The sequence below is a fragment of the Carettochelys insculpta genome, chromosome 18, assembly GCF_033958435.1.
Source record: "Carettochelys insculpta isolate YL-2023 chromosome 18, ASM3395843v1, whole genome shotgun sequence".
In the NCBI taxonomy this organism is placed as follows: Eukaryota; Metazoa; Chordata; order Testudines; family Carettochelyidae; genus Carettochelys; species Carettochelys insculpta.
In genome coordinates this window covers 4,381,448-4,402,903 of record NC_134154.1, presented here as the reverse complement: position 1 = coordinate 4,402,903, position 21,456 = coordinate 4,381,448, and the positions used below count along the sequence as shown (strand labels likewise).

Here is a 21,456-nt window from a genome sequence, read left to right as displayed (position 1 = left end):
TATAGTTTTGATAGCACTGAAGAACATCTTGGAGTTCTTGGTGTCAGTGTAGTATTGGATTTCATCAGCCTTACTCTCCCACCACTCATCTTGCATTTTGCGAAGTGCCGTTTGCGCCTGGCTCTGAAGGTGTTTGAAACTATCACGTTTGCAGATTGAGGACTGATCATTTTGCCATAGCAGAAATGCGTTCTGTTTTTCCTCTAAGATCTTCATGATGTCTTCATCATTTTCATCAAACCAGTCTAGGTGAACTCTCTTCTTCAGTCCTAGTGTTGACTAGGCTGACTCTGTCACCAGGGTTTTGAACTGGTCCCACTTTTGTGTTGGGTCTCCAGTCAGAGGTCCATGGGACGTCAGCACTTCATCAGGGCAGGCTGCGAATTTTTCATGGTGACCAGTATGTTGCAGCTTCCCGATGTTGAAGGAGGGTCTGACAACCTTGAGCTTCTTGCGGTGCAGTGGTGTGATGTGCAGCATAAGGACTGGTTTGACGAGTCTATGATCAGTCCAGCACTCAGCAACCCACATGGCCCTGGTGATCTTAATATATCGAATCTCCCGCCTACAACTTATGATGTAAGTCAATCAGGTGCCACTGTTTTGATCTCACGTGCATCCATGTGGTCTTGTATTTATCAGCTTGCCTGAAGAGAGTGTTGGTAATCGTCAGGTCGTTTTCTGCACACAAGCTCAGCAGAAGGAGACCCTTGGCATTCATGTCACCAACACCATGATGCCCCAGCACCCCTTTCCAGGTCCTACAGTCCTTGATTCCAGTGAACGTGCAAGAAACCCCACAATAGGTAAATGTGGAATAATCTGCCACCCCCATGAAAATCTCATCCTAATTCTTAAAAGTGGTTTAATGTTGATGCGTGGAAATTTATATTCCTTCCAATTTTTTGTTATCATGAACTATTAACCATATACAAATCAACTCCTTTCCAAATCTAAAGTCTTGGCCTTCATGACATGACAATGAGTTTCCCAGTCCAATTTTGTTTTGTGTAAGTGGAAGAGGTTTCCATAGCCAAAGTTCCACCTACCTCACTTTTGCAGAGTGCCGTGCTGTTGGTTGGTTGTCACCTGCACCTGAGATGACTATATTTGAGCAGATGGATAGATATAAGACTCAATCCAGTAAACTCATGACCTTCCTCAGTCTAAAGACATTTATAGTGAATGCTGGGTTTGAATATGTTTAGATATTTATTTTAATATCTGCAGTGGTAAAACTTTTGTTGTAAAACTACTTGTATTTTTATCAATGGGCAGATGAGGTAAGGGATTTGTGTGCAAAGAGATAACTGCACTCCTCACAGTTCCTGAAGGTGCTACTCTGATGTTTCCCTCATAACCTGGAAATGATGAATTTATAACAGAAGATATTATTGGCATTTAAAATGGATGTGTCGATCCAGTAATGCATCTCATTAGTTTGTCTTTATTACTCCTCCTTGCTTAAGAAGTATTTAGTGGTTGCTCCTATATGATTTTTCAGCCCTTCCAAGGATGGGGGGGAATTCTCTCCATGCATGTATCTCCACCATGATCTCCTATCTCCTTCCAGTGTGTGCTGGGGAAAACATTAAAGAAACATACTTGGAGGGACTGTCAAGTGAAGGGGATGTACACACATGCATTCAGATTTCCTTTTGGATACAAAGACCAGCAACAATGTAGAAGCCCAATCCTGTAACTCCTAACCAGTGAAAGTACTGGGGTGAGGAGGATCACACCCTAATGTAACACAAAACTGCAATTCTGTTCCCTCTTCTACACACAAGTGCATACATATTGAAGCCTTGAAAACCAATTGTTTTTCCCAGTGCTGTTTCAGTTTCATGAAATTCCTGCCACTTCACAGAGATATGCTACTTCTGAGAACTAGGTATGTTTTTTTTGAAGGAGGGACAGCTGATAAATATGACATCCTTGATGCAATGATTTTTAAATTTTAAAATTCTTCTTTAATTATATTCCCAGCACGCTTCAGAAAACTGACTGTTATGGAGACACCCTTGACTTTTCTTTGAAAACAACAGAGGAGATTAAAGAAACCAGAAGCTCAGGATTCTTTTAACAGAGCCTGCAGGGCGGGCAAAAGAACTTTCAAAATGTCCAAACATGCTGAGACAAAATGCTAAATAGATGTCTCACTGTAACACCAAACAATGTTACAATCATCTGTCATGGAGAAAACTTGTTACCTGTTAATACAACTTGTCCCTTCCCTCCCTCTGTCTGTCTAGTGCTGCTGGCAAATTCTGAATCATCAGATGACTGTGCTTTGTGCTTCTGCTGAGTACAACTGTACACCCTGTTACGTGGCTGAAACTACTGATATCAGTCCAGCCTTGCAGTATTTTACATTGTTCTCTTTAAGGTGACCAAGAGTAAAGAGCTAGTATTAACTGACAGGTGGCCTTAGAGATGGAAGAGCTCCACTTAGGCCTGGAATAAATAGCCTTTGTTGTGTTTGTTTAAGGTACATGGAAACATTACAATCATTGACATCATATTATTGTAATTGTAGTATTTTAGCATAGTATTTTTCCTGCTATTTTCCTCAGAAGATTTAGTGAGGCACTGGAACATTCTCCTTACATGCCAAGCATGCTTGATCCCTTCTGAAGTGGACATTGCTGTATCAGGAGTGGGGTAATTAGTCTTATTTAATGGGAGAGGATTTAGAACTTATCATTTTGTCAGTCCTCTAGTTTGTATTAAACAGTGTAGCTATGTTCCAGAGTATTGATATGTTGTTAGAAAACTCTTAGGTTCCCCTCCCAGTTCTGTTGTTAGCCCCCATATAACCGAAAGGAGTCACTTCACCTCTTTGTGGCTCAGTTTCACCATCAGTTTCACCATCGATAACAACACCCCCCCCCCCCACATCACAAAAGTGTTGAATGGACGGATGAAGTCCTTCGAAGAAGGAAAGTATTGTGTAGGAGCTCACTGTTATATATGTCCTTTCCAAAGGAACACCTAAAATATCTGTACAATTAAAATAGTGCTTCTGGACAAGATATTTGTGACTAGTTTGAGGGCTTTTCCTTCTCTCTCTGTACCCCTAAAGTACCATTTATCTATACAAGGGACAAGCAAACTTTTAAAGTCTGGTCCCACTTCTCATCGCTGCAATTAGCAGGGCCCCTCCCCGACAACCTATCTAATTTAATCCAATTTCAGTTATGTTCATATGGAAAAAAAAACATTTCAGCACATATAAGAAAATATCTAAAAGCTTTATTAATCGGTATATAAAGTTGAATTCACATAAGGTAAACCCTTGATTTAATGGACTAATGGGGGGAGGGGTGTCCGTTAAACCCAAAAGTCCATTCAATTGGAGAGTTTACTGCCCACATGCCCCTGTCAGGCTCCCCCAGCCCTAGTTTCCCCCCAGGATATCTGTGACTCACCTCCGCTGGAACCACTACCACCAGAGGAACTGCCAGAGCCCACTGCCACAGCTGCAGGTCTTGCTGCACACAGCAGCAAAAGCTCTGCCACGCTCCTCCCTCCAGGGGTGAGGCATGTATGTGAGTGCCATCCGCCCACATATGCGCCCACTCCTGGTGGGAGGAGCACATGGCAGCTTCAGCAGAGGCGGCAGCGGCTCCTCCAGGCCATGGCAGTGCTAAATCTCCTACCATACTTTTTTGAGGGGGTCAAGGGAGAATTTAGGGTGACTATGTGTACGCTGCAGCAATCTTTCAAAAGATTTTCCTGAGGATCTCTTCCAGAAAATCTTCTTCTGAAAGATTATGTCAACACACAATAAGCAGATCAAAAGATCAACCCGCTCTTTCAAGAGAGTGCAGGCACACTGCTCCAGCCACCCTTTCGAAAGAACAGGCCAGGAAATGCCACGGACAGGGTGCTCCCTTACAGGGCCCCTCCCAAACACCCCCTCCCTGTGGTACACGGCTTTGCAGAGCCTGTGCAGGGTCCTGAAGCTCAGTCCTCAGAGGGGGCAGGGCAGGGGCGGGCTATCCCTGGGGGACCACGATGCCCCACCCTCACACAGACCCAGTGCTGGGGGAGTGGCCACGGGGGTGAGGCTGGGAGAGGGCAGGGGCACCCCTTTACACACTCATGAGTGTGCTCGCTCACAGTCCCCCTCAGGTTGTGACAGCAATCAACCAGGTGCTGCTTTGGATGTTTGTGTGCATCAGGGACCTAGATGTGGCCATTTCAGGATTCACCACACTCAGCTACCCCCACTGCTTTGGCACCATGGATGGCACCCACATTGCCATCCAACCCATGGACCACAGCACCAGCTGATAAGCGAACTGCAAGAGCTACCATTCTGTGGTGCTGCAGGTTTGTGGCCTGGCTTTTGCAAAATAAGCCCCTAGTGTAGACCCAGCCTGTGGTTGGTAGAGGCTCAGATCACCAATGGAGAGTTGAATACAGTCATCCATCAATACCTAGTATCAGCACAGCCAGGAGTAAGTTGTGCTGCCACTGCTGAAAAGTAGTGTCTTGGCATGAACACAGATACCTTCTCTCTACCCCACCAGGAAAGAGTTGGGATACTAATGCAATAAGTAGTGGTGTCACATGGCATAGAATACAGCTTGCCCCTACTAACAGTTCTGGTGATACCAGTCTACCCCCACTGAGAGAAGAAGGGAGATTTCCCCTTTACATCTGCCCTGACTGGGCCACATTGCAGATTCCTTTCTGTTATTTAACAGTGTATCTCCCTCTGCTCTTCTGTAAGCTCCCTCCTCAAACATATATATACCATTCCTGATCATGGTCTTCGATCCACCCCCTCTGGGGCACCTGGCACTGGCCACTGTTGGCAGACAGGCTGCTGGGTTGGTGGAACTTTGGTCTGACCGAGTATGGCTGTTCCTATGATACATTCCATACCCCCACCCCAGCAGCCCTGAGACAAAAATTTGGGATAGATATGGGGCAGCAATGGAAGAGAAGGTCACATTCAAAATTTGGGCCTATAGAATTTGTTAAAGCTTTGCAAGGGGCGCAGCTGAGCCCTGTAAAATACAAGCACGAGGATCAGCTCTCAGGGGAAATAATTTTTTTTCCCCTGAACAATTTCACTCTAAGTAGCAATTCACTATGACCAGAACTGAAATTGGAAAACTGTGACACAGTGAGGAATTCAGGCCTTTTTATTCTACTGGGGTGCAAATGGAGTTTCACTGGGAGCGATTCCCACCATACCATGCATGAGTTTGTTCAAGCAATTTATTTTCACAGGTCTTTACATAAATGTAGAGCTTAATCTGCTGTTTTCCACAATCAGAGGGGAGTGTAGATCAATATTTCAAGCACTTTGCAGTTCTTCAGATTAGTTTCCTAAATTCTTCTGGGAATGGTGCATAAAACAACAATTCTGGTACCCCCAAGCAGCATGCATACTGACCACACAAGCTGAAATGGTTTCCAATTCTACAGTTTTGAAAAACCACAAGTGATTTTACCTGATGGCCAATTAATATAAACATTAGATTTTCATTAGAAATATGATAAAAGCAGGCAAGTAGACCTTGTGCCTGGATTAGTAAATGTGCATGATGATTTTGCAGGCATGCTCCAGCAGCATTACACAATAAAAAAAGAGATCAGATTAGAGGGCAGATCCAGCACGTACTCACTCTTGGCTGTGAGGAGTTGGACACTGCTTGCATTCCCCAGATTTTTTTTTTTTTAAATCATACATCTTTTTCTCCCCAGACTCTCCTCAGATTTGCAAGAGATGGAGAGATTCACTCAGTTTCAGTGATACCTGAGTCTGACGTTACAATCTCTCATCAAGTGATCTGCACTGCACTGCACCTTAAGCAGACAGTGCTGCAGTGGGCTAAACCTGTCAGAGGCATTTCAGTGTTGGCAACAAAAAAAAAACATAAGATCCTTCTTTATCTCTGGTTGCATAAAGTAGCTCTTGGGCCTCAATATGGTGCTAAAGGGGAACCAGCTGGCATCACTGATAGTGCAGAATCCAACCTCTCCCCCAGCCACAAAACTTGGATTTTATCAACTATCAGTCTAACAAACACAGCGTGAAATAACCACCCTGCAGATAGAGACATGACAGGAATGGTTGTCAGCTCTTTGAAGGAGCCCAGGGGATGGAAATGAATATAGAAAGAAGGCAAAAATCAGAAATCCGCTGTAAGAATTTATCTCAGAGCTGCAATGGGTTCTTCTGCATTCAGTATCTTGATGTGACTCTCTACAGTGTAGATGGTTGAAATGCGTGCTCCTGCCTCCTACCTCTTTATCAATGCAGGTCAAGGAAGGAAAGATGGCGTATTAGTGAGCACATGCTCTCTCTCCATAGACAGCAAACTAAAGATGAATAAGACTTCTATTTCATCCCCTCTACCTCCTTAAGGTCAGTGCAGGTTCATACACTAACATTTCCACTGTTTTGTCCAGTCTAGATTTAAATGTCCATTAGAGAGTCAAATATTTCCCTAGAGAGATGGACCCTCAGGGAAGGTACATAAAAATTAAGAAAAACAGGTATTTTGATTACTCGTTGCAAAAAAATTGAGAGGGGAATTAAGGAGGCAATTTAGTATCTACATCAGAGGGATATCTCCAAACAGCAGTTCTCAACCTTTTCCCAGATGGGGACCCACTTTGACAATTGAGGAAGACTTGATGACCCAAGGCAATTAAAAAATGGAGTGGTGTGGGGAGCAGTGCTGTAACTAGCTAGTTTTGCACCTGAGACAAGAATATAAAATTGCACCCCCTTATGTTTATATATTCGTAGTAGTTATTTAATAGAAAAAGAGAAAAATACATTAATAATAATGAAAAAACCCACTATATTTATTATAGTTAATTATGATTTTATTATTATAGTTGACCTGAGTTGTGGTGGGCGAAAGATCCTCATCCCCAAACTGCTCCCCCCAAGTTTAAATCGCACACTCAGAGGCTAGAAGAGTCACACTCAGGGGCTGTGAGGAGATACAAACAAAAAAATTAAAACTGAGAAATCATCTACATAGAACAGAATGGGGGGTAATGGAGGAGGGGAAATTACTTACTGCAAGAGTCATTTAAGTGGCTTGCCTGGGAAGTCTACAAACATAAAATGTGGAGAAGCTCTCCTTGTAGTACATAGTTGCTTCTCTATTGATAGCAATAACTGCAGGACACAGCAGAGTTAAAGAGCTGCAAATAGCTTCTTTAAGAGCAACATGGAGAGCCGAGCTGCTAGCAACTCTTAACAAATCTAATCTCGACCCATGTTTGGGCCCAGACCAATATGCTGGGAATTACTGTCCTACAACCTTCTCCCCTGACAAAGACATTGCTGAAGATAAGGCTTCAGATTCATTGCCTGCCAAAAATTAGCTATTTTCTCTCCTTGTTCTACTACAAAACTAGTTTCCCATCATGAAATCTTAATCATGTATTTTGACACCCCTTCCATCTGCAAGGTGTCCAGGATTTGCACGAACATCTGCAATGTAAACCACACTCCATTCCATATATTTTTTAATTATTTCCAATTGACTCATAGATTGTTTAGCATCTTAAAGCTGAGCTGTGTGTGCAAAATACGCATTTTGGTGTGTTCACTAGCTTGAGCTTTTTAAAGGAAGGGTAACACAAGCACTCCAAGAGTAGTGTTCATTTTCTTTTTACAGTAGACTCCTGTCTTATGTGGAGGTTGTGTTCCCACGCAACCCCATGTAAGTCAAATTTCATGTTACTCAGGGGCGGGGGGAGGGAGGGAGGGAGAGCAAGGAAACTGACCAGGGCAGCAGTGCTGGACCATTTCCTGTCTCCTGTGAGAGCATGGAGCTGGGAGCTAGATGCCAGCTCCCTGCCTCTCACAGAAGTAGGAAACTGACCAGTGCTGCTGCCCTGCTCAGTTTGCCCTCTCCTGTGAGGGGCAGGGAGCTGGCGCCTGGCTCCCAGCTCCCTTCTGCTCATAGGAGATGAGAAGCTGATCAGGGCTGCTGCCCTGGTGAGTTTCACCACTCCTGTCAGTGGTGTCACGCAGAGCCTGACTCTCAGATGCCACCATTGACATGAACAGCTGCCACGCCGACAGAAGCTGGAAAACTGCCCCTGACAGGAGTGGCAGCCTGACTATCACCCCCTAATAGGAGGAGGGCAGCTCCCACACCCAACTGGAGCAGCTTCCCCGCTCCTGTCAGGGCAGCTGAGAGTCAAGCTCTGGCTGCTGCCCCTGACAGGCGCGGACAAACTGACCAAGGCTGCTGCACTGGTCAGTTTCCCGGCTCCCCTGAGTGGCCCGCAGCCTGGAGCCAGGCACAATAACCCAAGAGTCATGCAACTGGAATGCGCATATCTCGGGATTCTACTGTATTTGACTTAATATTAAACAATCATTATAAGCATTGGTCCTTCTCATTATCCCTTATTTTAATATGTTTTTCTTCCACACCCAGGGACTCTTTACAATACACAGTAAACTCTTTCATATCTGGCAGCCATGGGACTGGGACATTGCCAGATATTCAAATATTCTGGATAACAGAGAAGTATACCTAGCAATGCATAACATTAAAGAAAAACAAGATTAAATATTAAAAAAAAAATGTATGCAGAGTACTTTACTGACAACAGTAGTAATGCACTGTAAATTTACACTGTATGTATTTGCATTTGCTTTCACTATCTTGTTCTTTTGGAAAATGTAACTAAAATTGATGTATGGTTAAATGACAGTCATTTCAGAGTTCTGGATGACAGAATGCTGAACACAAAAGCATTTACTGTATATTTATATCTAGTTTTTTGCTCATACTGGTGGTGCACATCCACACACTACATCAGTATTGGTGTTGTACATAAGAAATTTTAATCAACCTACAAGAAAATTCAACCCATCCAAGTATGGAAAATTCTTGAGGAAACACTGCTCCCTTGCCCTGCATGCCATCAGAAGAGCCCCAGTGTATTTATGGGGCTGGGGGCAGTTAGGAAAGCACTGGGTACATGGCAGCCAGGACTCTGCCACACAAGACAGATAGGAGCGGGGTAGGGCAGCAGGGGCCCCCGTATGCATGGCTGTCACTGCTGGGGGAGAGGGGCAGGGTTAGCCTGGCTCAACAGGGGATGGGGGACAGGGCCAGCTGGAGAGGCAGTGTGGATGGTGGAGAAGAGCAGTGCCTGTTGTGGATGGGCGGTCCATATTTGGAAAAAAAGGCACCCCTTCCAGAAATGCCTGCAGTCAGGCCTGCACAGCTTCCTTAGAGTCTCTTCCCCTTCTGGCATACAAAAACTGTCATCACTGCTGGGTGTAAGGGACGCCCTATCTGGGAATGTTTTGAAGAAATTAATTACCTTGTAAAAAAGGAAAAAGTGTCAAGCGTAAGCAGTTCAAGATGATGATCATGATGATGCAGGACCTAGCTGCAAAAATTTAACTTTGCAAGTAAAACTGCTTATTGGGGGAAAATTATGTGGATGCAGATGTGAATATGGCTGAAGAACAATGTGGATCGATCAACTGTGCAATGCATCATTTTTCAAGGCCCTCTCTATACCTTTTCATACAACTTTGATTTAACAAATAAATTCCCAAGCTGTTCGCTATGTTGGTTGTTGCCAGAAAAAAAAGTTTAGCTTAGCTACTCCTTATGGCTTGTTTAAATAGTTAATGAAGTTTAGAATCTATCATGCAAGTATACAGGGTGTGAGGTCTCTGGCTGGGGTTCAAGCTCTGGGGTATGTCTGGGGATGAGGATTTTCGGGGTGTAGGAGGGGGCTCTGGGCTGGGACAGAGGGGCTCAGAGGGCAGGAGGTGGATCAGGACTGGGGAAGGAGGTTCGGATCATGGGGGGACTCAGGGAGGTTCCAGGCAGCACTTACCTAAAGCATCTCTCCGAAGAAGCAACACATACACCCATGGCTTCTACGCAGAGGCGCTGGCAGGTGGCTCTGTGTGCTGCTCCATCCTCAGGTGCTGCCTCCACAGCTTCCATTAGCCATAGTTCCTGCCAAAGTGAGTGGTGGTGTGGTGCTTGGGGAAGGGGCAATACATGGAGCCCCTGGCTGCTCCTGTACATAGTAACCAAAAGGGGGGACACGCTGCTGCTTTGAAAAGCCACATGGACCACAGCACGCACACAGCAAAACAAGCCTCAGACCAACAAGCTTAAGGGCTGGATTTAAATGGCTACAGGGATGGATGTGGCTTGTGGGCCAACATTTGCTTACCCCTGCTCTAAGTGATCACTGTGTGTGTGGCTCGGAAGGAATTTTCCCAGGAGGTTTTCTGCTCTCCTTTGCAGCATATTGGTTACTTCCCAGGATTATCTGGATACATCTTATTTAATCATTTCCCTGCCATTACAAGAGCCTTGAATAATGGTGTACCTTGTCCCTTTCTCTTCTCTGTCTGTGGCATATAAGTCTACTCTTCTGTGGATCCCAGTACTTTGGTCACATTTTGGATGTTGGGGTTAGCGTGTGGGTGCTAGGCTTGGTTGGTGGCCTGTGCTAGACAGGTGGTCAGATGAGGTCCCTTTGGACCTTGAACTCTATGAATTTATTTTAGGTATTAGCTAAAATTTATCCCAGGGCAGGAAACACCTAATTTTTAACCTGAAAGTGTCTTTTTGAAGAGTGTTCTATATTTATCTGTACACAAAGAGAAAGCATGCACCATTAACCTACACTCGAAATAATACTGTCCATTGGAAAAGTAATTACTTTTCTATTTTTCTCTAAACACTGATGAGCCCCTTAGCCCAGAAAGAAACTTTAAATATTTCCCTTTAAAGTTTTCTACCCACATCTGTTTGATTAGAATGCAAATCTGCTTTGTCTAGACTTTGTCCAGACAGCTCTTGTTGTATGTTTAAGAAAACAAATACAAAATTCTTAAAATAAAAATACATTTTCAATCTGAATGACTTATTTAAGGTTAAGGGAAACACATGAAAGAACAGCAGTAAGGAGCACAACGTGCACAGATCTCCTTTCAACATGCCACAGCAATGGTGGCAGCACCGGCTGTTGTCTCTGCACACCAAGTTCCTAGAGACATAAAGGTCTAGCACACAGAAAACAAGGTGATAGTTTCATAACTACCTCCACCATAGCTGAGTTTTATAATGAAAATAAAAGCTTTCTAAACTTACAACTGTGGCTCAGACTACCGAATGCTATGCCTTTAACCACACTGAAGCTGGCTTCCAAAATATCAGGTTAGCCATGTTAATTTCTGTTGTCTGCACTGTGCCAAGAGGAGGAAACACTTTCTGGAGCAGGATTCATCTGAAACAAAGGCAAACAATTAGTGAAAATCCCTGCTGAAAGGCTGACCCAGCAGTTCCCTGATAATTTGTTGTCAGAAGCAGCCCTTGGAGTTTTGCTGGCCAGGGCAGAAAAGTGTTTTTAGTGCCTCCAAGAGTGGCCAAAGAAAAAAAAAATACTAAAGAAAAGCAGATGATCAGCAGAATAGAGAAAAAATGCCACCAAAATCCTTGGTAAGGGCACCCACTGTCCTCATCCATCCCTAGAACTGTCCCTGCTTGTTGTGTTGTCGCCATGGGGATGAAGTTTGAGAAGGAGCTTTGCCCTTTACTGGTTCAATGAACAATGGAACCTCTACAGAATGAAATTAGGAAAGCCCTCAAAAGGAAGGGAGTGCCTGAGATCACTATGAAGCCACACCTTTGGTCTTCTCAATTTGGGCCTCAGAGGGGAGCATAGAAATGGGTGGGAGGATTACAAGGGGAGAATCTACAAAGACTCTCTCAGTAAAACATTACAATTAAAATCCTCCCTTCTCTGATCCCACAAGGGAAACAATTGCCTTCTTGTGGTTAAGATCCCACAAGCTATAAAATCAATATTGCAATAGTAGACTATTAGAAGGTGATAATATTAATTACACCTTGTTAGCCAGTCAGAGTAGATACATTAATTCACGGATGTTAAGGTGAAAAGGGATAGCAACTAATCTGACTTTCAGTACAACCGTGGCCAGAAAATTTGGCCAAGTGATTTCTGCATCAAGCTCAGACCTTTTGGGATTAACTAGTACATATTCTGTAGAAAGAGCCAACAGGTGGGAGTAGATCCCTAAAGCAGGTTAGTATCCAAAGGGCAGAACTATGGTGTTGCTAAATGAAATCACTGTGGCTGGTACTCATAGGGAGAGGAGGAGCAGTTGTAGGCAAGCCAGGAACCTTTTGAAGTGCACCAATACCCAGAACACAGCTTGTGTGTTTATTTTGTTTGCTTACTTAGATTATAAATTCAGTGGGGCAGGCCCCATGTATCCCTTATAAGTGGACCACACACTGTGAGTGCTCAGCAAATGAATAATAAAGGCAGTAGGTTACAATGAAGAGAAATGGGGATAGGTAAGTGTTAACACAGGGAACTGGCTCAGCCTGTCCCACTGAAGTCAATGGGAGCCCTTTGAGAGCATGGGAGATCTGGGAATATTAAATAAATCCAGAGACTGTACTTGATGCTTGGGTGCACAAGGTACAGTGATTGGCCAAGCAGCTGAGATCTCTAATTCCCAACACCAAGGCTTTGATGGGGCTGAGCCCCATGCTTGTAGTTTCTCAAGCCTATCCCAGTTCTTAAACCGACAGGGCCAAGAACCAGACACACTTCTCCGCTCTCACCTTCTTCTTCAGTTTTATTTCCATTTCTCTCTTCTGCCTGTCTCCCCTCCTGGCTTTCTCTCTCTCCCTTTCTTTTATCCTCCTTTCCTCTTCTGCCTCCCTACCTTTTCCCCTCCCCCTTTCTCTGCACTTTGTGAACTGCTGCTGCAGTGCTGAAGTCCAAAGTTCAGTAACTTGCTAAGCACACGGATAAATATGAACCTTGGAGAATTTACACTGCTCCAATGTAAACAGATAGCCAAGGGTCCCTTTATCAGCAGTGGCTCTGGACAGTTGTGGGGGGTCTGAAGTGGCTCATTTTTATATTTTGTTTTTTGGGGGGTGCAAACGCAGTAGCCTATGCCATTCCCACTTTGCTGACAGTCAGTCGTGTTACCTCAGGAACATGGTGTAGGGAAGACTGAAGGCAGAACGTGCTGAAGCTCAAATCCAAGGGATACCAGACTGAAGACCATGGTCTCTAAGCTGAGTCATCTTCAGGTGGAACTGCTAGGAGCACTGCTGGAGTCGGGGCTAACCAAGGAAACCCTGATAAAAGCGCTCGGTGAAGTGGACCCCTACACCCTCCAGAGTGAAAGCCAGCGTGCCATCAGTGCCATTCAGGCAGAGAAAGGGGAACCCCGTGCTGAAATTCCCAATCTATCCAATGGGATGGAGGAACCCAGAATATCCGAGGAGGAGACCTCTGACGATGGGGAGGAATTCACCCCTCCAATAATGAAGGAGCTGGAAAATCTGAGTCCGGAGGAGGCTGCTCATCAGAAGGCTGTGGTGGAGAGACTATTACAGTAAGGATATGGTTTTCCCTTCCCCTTCTTGTTCCCCATTCCTTTATTTCTCTTTTCTTCACCTCTTCCATTAAATACCTCAGCATTCACAGGTGATCTAAGTGTGCAGAGATTCTCCCATCAATGCCAACCCTAAAATCCCAAACTTCACTCAACTGACAACGTTCATGTTTCTTAATGTCCTATTTCCTTCCAAAGGCATTTCAAACACATACACAAAGTGCCACGGGGCCCAATCACAGATTAAAAGTGCTCGGATCACCCAGGAAACAAGGAGTTTAGAAAAAAACCAGAAAAGTTCTGTCTCATTAGCCATTTATCAGTTTTTACAGAATCCACCATTTAAATTGTTAGGGACAAAATATAAAAGAAGAAGCCTGTTGAAGTCTGGATGGCATAGTAACCGCCATCATGCAGAGTGGGACTTTCCACTGCAAGAGGGAAAACCATTCTTAAGTTCTTTTGCCTTTTTACAGATGCACATTTTTATTTTACTGACCTTAGCTAGAGTGAATTATTTGTCAATAGAGACAAAGACTTCATGTGTTTGTGCACATAAGACTCCCATTGATTTTAGTAGGAATTTAAGATGCAGGCACGCAGGCCAAATTGGTTAGCAATCCAAGTCAATATACCCAATGCTTTTATCCTCTGTCTCCCATTGTGAATGCTGAACATAGACAAGTGTGCAGGCCACAGACTACTGTCATGTGACTTGCCTTAACATGAAATAATTTAATAGCCAAAAAATTAGCTTTCTGAACCAATAACTTTCATTTCACTCTAATAAGCCCACAGATGGAATCAGACCTGTGTTCCTGCAGTTCTAACTCAGCAACATGAATCTGAGAGACTCCAATATTTGGTCTGGCCAAGCAAGGACTTCAGGATCTCACCCTTCAAATCCACCTAACACAATTAAAATTTCACTAATAAAAATCTCATGTGTCTGCGACTAGGAACAGACAGGAGGCACAGGGTAACTGCAGTGTTCTAGAAATACAAAACTGCAGATCAACCTTCCCAGAAAAAGAACGTGAAGAGCAGTTTATCTCCAGTTAGAGGCTTTATGAGCTTTGCTTCCATTCCTTTTTATGGAGCAAGGATATTAATACAAAAGCTAGCAAGTACTATACACAAACCCCCAGCAAAAGCCCCAAGAGAGCCCAGTTCTTAAGGGTCAATATTCAATGTAATATTTAAGAAAAAAATAGTTCTATTGTCTGACCTGTAGAGTGTCTGGGCAGATTTGGAGCTGATCACATTACAGTAGCTGAAGGAAGAAAATACACTGGAAAGGCTCTTACCTGAGAGGAAAGATGCTCCCCATAATTCAGTCTTCTTTTCCATCCAATTCGATCCATCCATCCAGTTTCCTTTCCTTTCTCTGCCTTTTCATTTTGTCCCCCTCCCTCTTTCTTATCTTACTACAGTTTCCAACTCCTCTGTTGTCTCTGTTTTCCTCAAATCCTCTTTTCATATTCTCTGCCCCCTCCCCATTCTCCTGTCTCTCATCACCCTATTTCTATGTTTACCTGTCCGTCTCTCTCCCCCTCCCTCTTTTACATTGCTCTTACCTGTCTCCTTCTTTCTCTCTTCTCCCTAAGCTTGTGTAGAGATCTTGGGGCAGTTGGAGCTCCAATTGCACCGGGCGGGCCCTGGCTAGTTACTAATTATCCAATGGCTTTATTATTTCTCTTTTGTCTTATAAATTTATAAACTAAAAGACCCTGATAAGCTTTTTGATCATTAACTTCTGATGATTTATCCAGTGCCTCTCCATAGAAAAAGCCATGGAAGCCAAAGAAGAGCACCTGGCTTTATCTCCTCTTTAATGAATGGATGAAACCAGAATTAAACTCCATCCACTGTGCTCTGGTAAAGAGAATTTCACAACTGAAAGGAATTCCTGTCCTGGATCTGGGGAACCACTGTTATCCTTCCCCACCAGATCTCCCTTCACCTGGGCATAAATTCTGATTTCTGATCTTTCCCATCTTTCTAGTAGCCCTGTGGTTGTTTTTAGTTTCAGCACAGAACTAATTTCTATCCCACATTTTTACAGCACACTGCTTCAGCATTTTCCAACTTAGGATCTCAATGCTTTTTACAAACTATGAATGAGACATCATCCTCATTTACGGATGAAGTAGCTATGGAATGGTGTGCATAAGTGCCTTACCCCAAGCACCTGGGGAGTTGGTGGAAGGGCTGGAAACAGAACCAGGATCTTCTGGAACCTGGTCTTGTGTCTTAACCGTAAGGAATAGAACATATTGACACAAGCCCATAAGAAATGCGTCTGAAATGGCAGCACTGAGTAGACAGGTTTGTTAAGAACTTCTGCCTTCCTGAACAATTTTAAAAAACAATTGTTTATTAGGGAAATAAATTAAAAACCACCATCTGGCTCAATATCAGAGACTTGTAATGGGCAAGTGATCGCTTACTAAGAAGCCTGTTCAGGAACGAAATCTTCTTTCAATAGAAGGCGTGTCCTTAGAATAAATAAGATATTTTAAATAATCCTAAATAATACAGGTTTTAAAATGCCTCAATCCACTTACAAAAAAAACACACACACACACACACAACACACAGGACTGGAAGCAGGGTAACAAGTTCATATGTATTATTCATACCACAAAATGCAATATTGTAGAAATCACCTCTTACCAGCAAGGCCACAAGGAAGGAGAGCAGTGCTGTTTACCCAGCACAATGGCATGCACAACAGAGCATCTCTGCTTGCAAAGTCACAGTTGCCCAAAAAACTGAGTTCACAGTTTTGTCATATTCAATACATAGGATGAACTGAGGCACTTTGGAAGTGCAGAAACCTCCTCACCTGCTACCATCACTTTTCAGACTATTATTGTAGACCACATCGTAACAAGAGTTTGTCTCATGGACACCCCTCCTCCTGTTCATGATCACAATAACTAACTTGGTTACATAGAAAATAACACATGAAAGTGTTTAACGTATTCCTTTGCTTTCGATGCGATGACATACTGCCTGGGAACAAGGAGAAAATGCACAATGTGACCAGTAACTTTTCTGCAGACCATTAGCATGTGTTCTATGACCCAATAGTGATCCTGCAAAGCACAGTTTGTGAACCACTGTATTACACAGAGTAAATCCAGCATGGAGGCCATTGCCCTGTACATAAGTTCACTTGCTGGAGTCCATTAACCTTTGTCCCTACAGAAAACACTGAAAATGCAGTACATAGGAAGGTTTCCTTAGTGAGGAGCTGGAGTCCACAGTCCTTCACCCACTACACTCTGAATCCCTGAAGAGAGATAAGGGAGGGGACTTCAAAGTATGCCTCAGTGCTTCAGGATTACAAATCTCACTGCTCTTCATGGGATCCACAATCCTAATAATGTAGGTCTTTTTGAAAATCCTTCAGTTCACTTCACAAGGGAAAGGCCTGGAGCTGTGGTAGCAAGTCAACAGTAAAATTCATTCATTCATGTGTGGTGGGGGAAGAAAGCTATGGGACAATTATTGGCTATTCCCTATGGAGAAGAGAGAAGGCAGATTGTCTTTGTTGAAGAATGGGGTGAGGGGAACAGACTTCAAGTGGTGAGGGGTAGGCAGCCAATGTATAATGAGGAGTCAGGATAAGGGTAGCGGTTATCTGTGGGCAGGTTAGCCATTTTCCCTCTAGGGCAAAGGGTAAAACTCCATAGGGAAGGAGGGGGCAAGATAAGATGATTTCCATTGGATGCTGGGGAAAGCACATTTTCTGAAGTGGGAAAAGAGAAATGTGGCAGTAGAAGGCCCAGCCCTTGCCTTCTGGGGAACAGTTGCTGTGGGGCCCCGAGATGAAGCTGCAACATCCCTTCTATTTCAGCATATGGTTGTACAGGCTAAACTAACGCAAAACAGGCAAAGTTCAAGTACAAAACAGCTCCACAGGAGCTAGTCTTACCTTCCCTGCTCTCTGCCTAGCTCAGGTCCAGTCTGTGCCTTGAAACCAACGGTAGATGTCTAGCAGTCTTCAACAGAAAGAACTGGAGGGGGATGAACCTGAGAACTTCAAAACTTTGGACCTCCCTTGAATTCACTTCCAGTTCAAAGCAGGAGGAATTCAGAACTTGCATCCAAGAAATTAAATCAGATATTTTGCACCAGGAATCTGAAAAACAGGCTGTGCAGCCCCGAGCTGTGGTGCAGAATAAATGATGGACAGAAAGAGAAGGAGGAGGGAAAAAAAAGGAAAGATTGAGAAGAAATATCAGGAAGAGTGAAAGAGAAAGGTCCCCTGAATGTTACATCCCCAGCTCTCTGGATTGGGTTTTCTTTAATGCTAACAACTTGATATTTACTTTACATTTAAATTTGAGATGTTGCTATAAATTATCAACTAGGCTCTTGTTCCCTTTGAGTTTATAACTAACTACCTGGGTTACTTATTGTTCAAGTAACAAAAGGGAGGTGAAAACGCCTTCAAAAAGCAACCTCACAGCTGAGGAAAGCAGCAGATGGAATGGAAGAGATAGGACATAAGAACCAGAGGTTGTAGAGGACCAGGGAGAGAGCCTATGCTCAGGAGAAGCTGAAAACAAGAAACCAGATCTAGAAGATGAGAAGGAAAATATTAAAGTCCATTTAGCTGAGGAGAAAGAAAACCTAAGAAATGGACCCTGAAGAATGGTAAAGCAATGAGGAAGCTGTTTGTACTTATGGAGAAAGGGAAGCTGAAGCCAAAATGAGGCAGGAAGTGGCCAGATGTTGAACAATGCTAGGGCCCTTTCACCATCCTGACTCACTAAAGTTTTTGGGAGTTTTGCCCTAGTAAGACAAGAAAGGCTGGGCTTGGAGTGAACCCTGCCTACTGAAGGCAAGGACAGTTTTGCCCTTGACTTCAGTGGAGCAAGAATTTCACCCCTGATATTTGTGTCTATGGTGAAGGCCTCTGCAGGGGGCACTATGAGGACAAATGACAGTTTGAGTGTTCAAGTGACCTAGTAATCCAGCCTTCCCTATAACCTAAGATCATGAGGTCTCTTTACATAGGGATTAAAGCTTTGACTTTGACAGAACATGTGTACACAGTTAAAAATTAATCTACGTTGTCATGAAACCATCCTTTATCCATATTATGGGACATCCAAGCTGTAAACAGCTCCCAAATGCAGATGGACTTGAATTGCAGATACTGCTTATGAATATGTCTCTATCTCAGCACTCTACAGCATTCTAAACCGTGAAAGAGCGTATGCCTAGTCCTCTAAGTACCTTCCCACTCCCCCCTGACAAGGAGAACTAGGGAGTCTGATGAAGGGGGAGGAAGTGGCTCAGACGCCAAGTTGGGAAGAAATCAGTATGTTATAAAGGCATCTATATGGGTGATGATAAATCTCCCTCACTGTCTTCACTAGCTGACCCAGAAACATGATCTGAAAGACGGAGCAGATGCTTTGTCCTTGAGCATCTTATCTATCACTGTATGACAGAATCCTGGGCCAGTGCAGGGCTGTTCGGCACCTCTTTAAAAGAAGGAATATACCCAGGGCTCAGTTGCAGGCTAGATTCATAGAGGTTGAATCAAGAGAGACCACAATATAGGGAGAAGAGTCCTGGTTTCAAGAGACAGGAGAGCAAACACCAATTGCTCAAAGCTCAGGAATGGGGAAAAATAGGATAGATGAGCTGCCCTAATGGGGAATGTTTGAATTGTACAAGAGAGGGTGGAAAATGGAGCATTTTGAGACAACTCCTGTATCAGAGTGGAGCTGGTGTTTCCATTGTAACAGGAAGGCTGCCCTCTCTCAGCCTCCTGCCATACTAAAGTGGTTGTTTGCTCCTTCCACTGTGTGGTTGCCGTGGAAGAGGCTGCAGGTGGAACAAAGATAAGGGTGTTTGCGCTGAGGGAACAGATATGGACTTTGTTCTCCTTATCGCTTTTCAGCCTCTGACAACCTACAGAGTCAACAAAGCAGCAAATGCTCAGGCTGCTCAACCACCACCCCAAATGTCCTGCTGTATTTTCTCCATAGCCCTGAGTATTTTTCTCTTATTCCTCCCATCTGCTACCAGTATTTGGCGATTATACAATGTTGGGATCACATCCAGTTTAGTCAGTCCCTCGGGCATTTCATGTTAGAAAAACAGAGGGAGGCTTCATGTTACAAAGACTCTGGTATTTCTCAGCTCTAGCAGTTGTTCATACAGAGTGCTTAGTTCAGAACTTTCAAGTTTTGATAGTTTTCAGGTACCATGCAACCCAAATTACCCACTCAAATTCAATCACAATCCCTTCAGTCAGCCCCCTGGTTACTCAAACATTCAGGAGCCTGAAGAGACAGGCTGATAAGCCCTATTAGATTGATAGCTATTATTCCCAAGGTCAGATTACTCTTCTGGGGATTTATAACTCTCACACAGTTCTACACTTAGCCTTGTACAGTGGCGTGGTTGGGATTGTAAATAGTGGTTCTTTTTTTTCCTCTAAGAAAACAGTTTCAGAATGAAAAACTTGAAAGAGCAGAGGTGTTTTTATTCCTCTGTGTACATGTGAAGTGCCATATGTCCAAGGACATGTGGGTTGGTGTATATTGTTGGTATCTCGGTGCAGGAATCTCATGAGCACGAGTATATGTTGTAGAGGGGGGAGGGTTTGGTCTTCATTTCTTGAATCATTTAAAGTTGTTTTGGGTTTGGAGCTCCTCTATCTCTTGGTTACTATGGTGTGGGTTACCCCAGGATGCATCAGAGTCAGAGTGAAGGGGAGTCGGTCTGATACTAAAGTGAACACAGTATAAGAAAGTGCATTACTTTATCTGTGAGGATACATTCCCCACTGACAGAGAAGCAGAGAGAGATTGCTTCACCTCCTGAAACTGCAAAGCAAAACAGAGAATATACAGCATTGCAAGAACTTGAACCCTGAAATACAGGACAGCAGGTGCTTCACCCCAATATCTCTCCCCCTCAAGGTGGTTATTTCAGGAGAATTGAACTACACCAGAAGGACTGCACAGAGAAGCTGTCACCACTGCTACTCCAAGGAGTTTAGTCTCCAGAGCTATCAACAACACTCATTAAAATATTTAGGGAAATAAGTCAACTAACTTGGAGGTTAGGTCAAAACACTGCCTACAGTCATACCAAATAAGAGATTTTCTTGTAGAGATGTACAGCTATTATACAGCATCCTAAATATCTCCTACCTGTCTCAAAGGCCAAGCATGAACAGCAGATTCACCTCTCTCATTGCTTCTGGTGCCTACACTTCATGTGAGAAGTGCTGGTTGACCTTCCTTGAATCCTTTGTATGGAACCTGGCTACAAATACATACAAATTCTATCTTTAATGAGGTGCATTTTCTGTTCTTTCTAGAGAAGATCCCTGGAGAGTAGCAAAGATGGTGAAATCCTACCTCCAGCAGCACAACATCCCTCAAAGGGAGGTGGTAGACACCACAGGTTTGAATCAATCTCACCTGTCACAGCACCTCAACAAAGGAACACCTATGAAGACACAGAAGAGAGCAGCTCTCTACACCTGGTATGTTCGCAAGCAGCGAGAGGTGGCTCAGCGTAAGTACAACAATACTTTTCTCCTAGTGCGTACTATAGCTCCCACTACCCTCATCTGAAGTGTGGAAGGCAAGGGAGTGGGGTGCTTTCTGGTGGTGATATTAGACAAGTCCATGTCATCATTTTGCAGGGGTGGTTACACTGCACAAAGCAGCCTGCAGCCATCCGCTTGTTTAAAGGTGAAGGAGCACAGTATAGCTCTCATCTATTGGTATAGACAAATGGAAGCATCAGCTTGGACCAAGACAAAGCACAGCACAGAGAGCATAATTGTTCACCAGCAGTGATAAAACCCAGGACCTTGAACAATAGAAAACCATTCTCTGAAATTTCAGCTAAAGAAGTAATTTCTTTAGTTGTAAGTAGCAGGCTTTAGCTTTGAGATATCGCCCCCCACCCTTCACACACACACACAAAGCCAGCATGTTTCCGAAATGCATGATTAAAAGTACCATCTTTGCAGCTTCTATCACTTC

General features: G+C 43.8%; 1 protein-coding gene and 1 long non-coding RNA gene across 8 annotated transcripts in view; one reads left to right on the top strand and one right to left on the bottom strand.

Moving 5' to 3' along the window:
• Positions 1-1,560: 1,560 nt before the first annotated feature.
• On the bottom strand, positions 1,561-20,758 carry LOC142022777 (uncharacterized). 7 transcript variants are annotated; one of them, XR_012648039.1, is made up of 5 exons: positions 17,367-20,758; positions 14,731-15,921; positions 11,133-11,268; positions 9,859-10,047; positions 6,354-6,965 (listed from the first exon to the last, which is right to left on the bottom strand). It is a non-coding gene; the product is annotated as an uncharacterized LOC142022777 (long non-coding RNA). The 7 variants fall into 7 exon arrangements; XR_012648036.1 differs by lacking the exons at positions 14,731-15,921; positions 17,367-20,758 and adding an exon at positions 1,561-1,579 and having other exon boundaries at positions 6,873-6,965; positions 11,133-12,996; XR_012648037.1 differs by lacking the exons at positions 14,731-15,921; positions 17,367-20,758 and adding an exon at positions 6,251-6,269 and having other exon boundaries at positions 6,873-6,965; positions 11,133-12,996.
• The window catches only part of HNF1A (HNF1 homeobox A), a 20,534-nt gene continuing 12,090 nt past the window's right edge, over positions 13,013-21,456 (top strand). The window contains exons 1-2 of the mRNA XM_075012974.1: positions 13,013-13,423; positions 20,781-20,980. Of these exons, the coding sequence (XP_074869075.1) occupies positions 13,089-13,423; positions 20,781-20,980 (535 nt within the window). The 5' untranslated portion in view covers positions 13,013-13,088. The remainder of the gene's footprint in view (positions 13,424-20,780; positions 20,981-21,456) is intronic.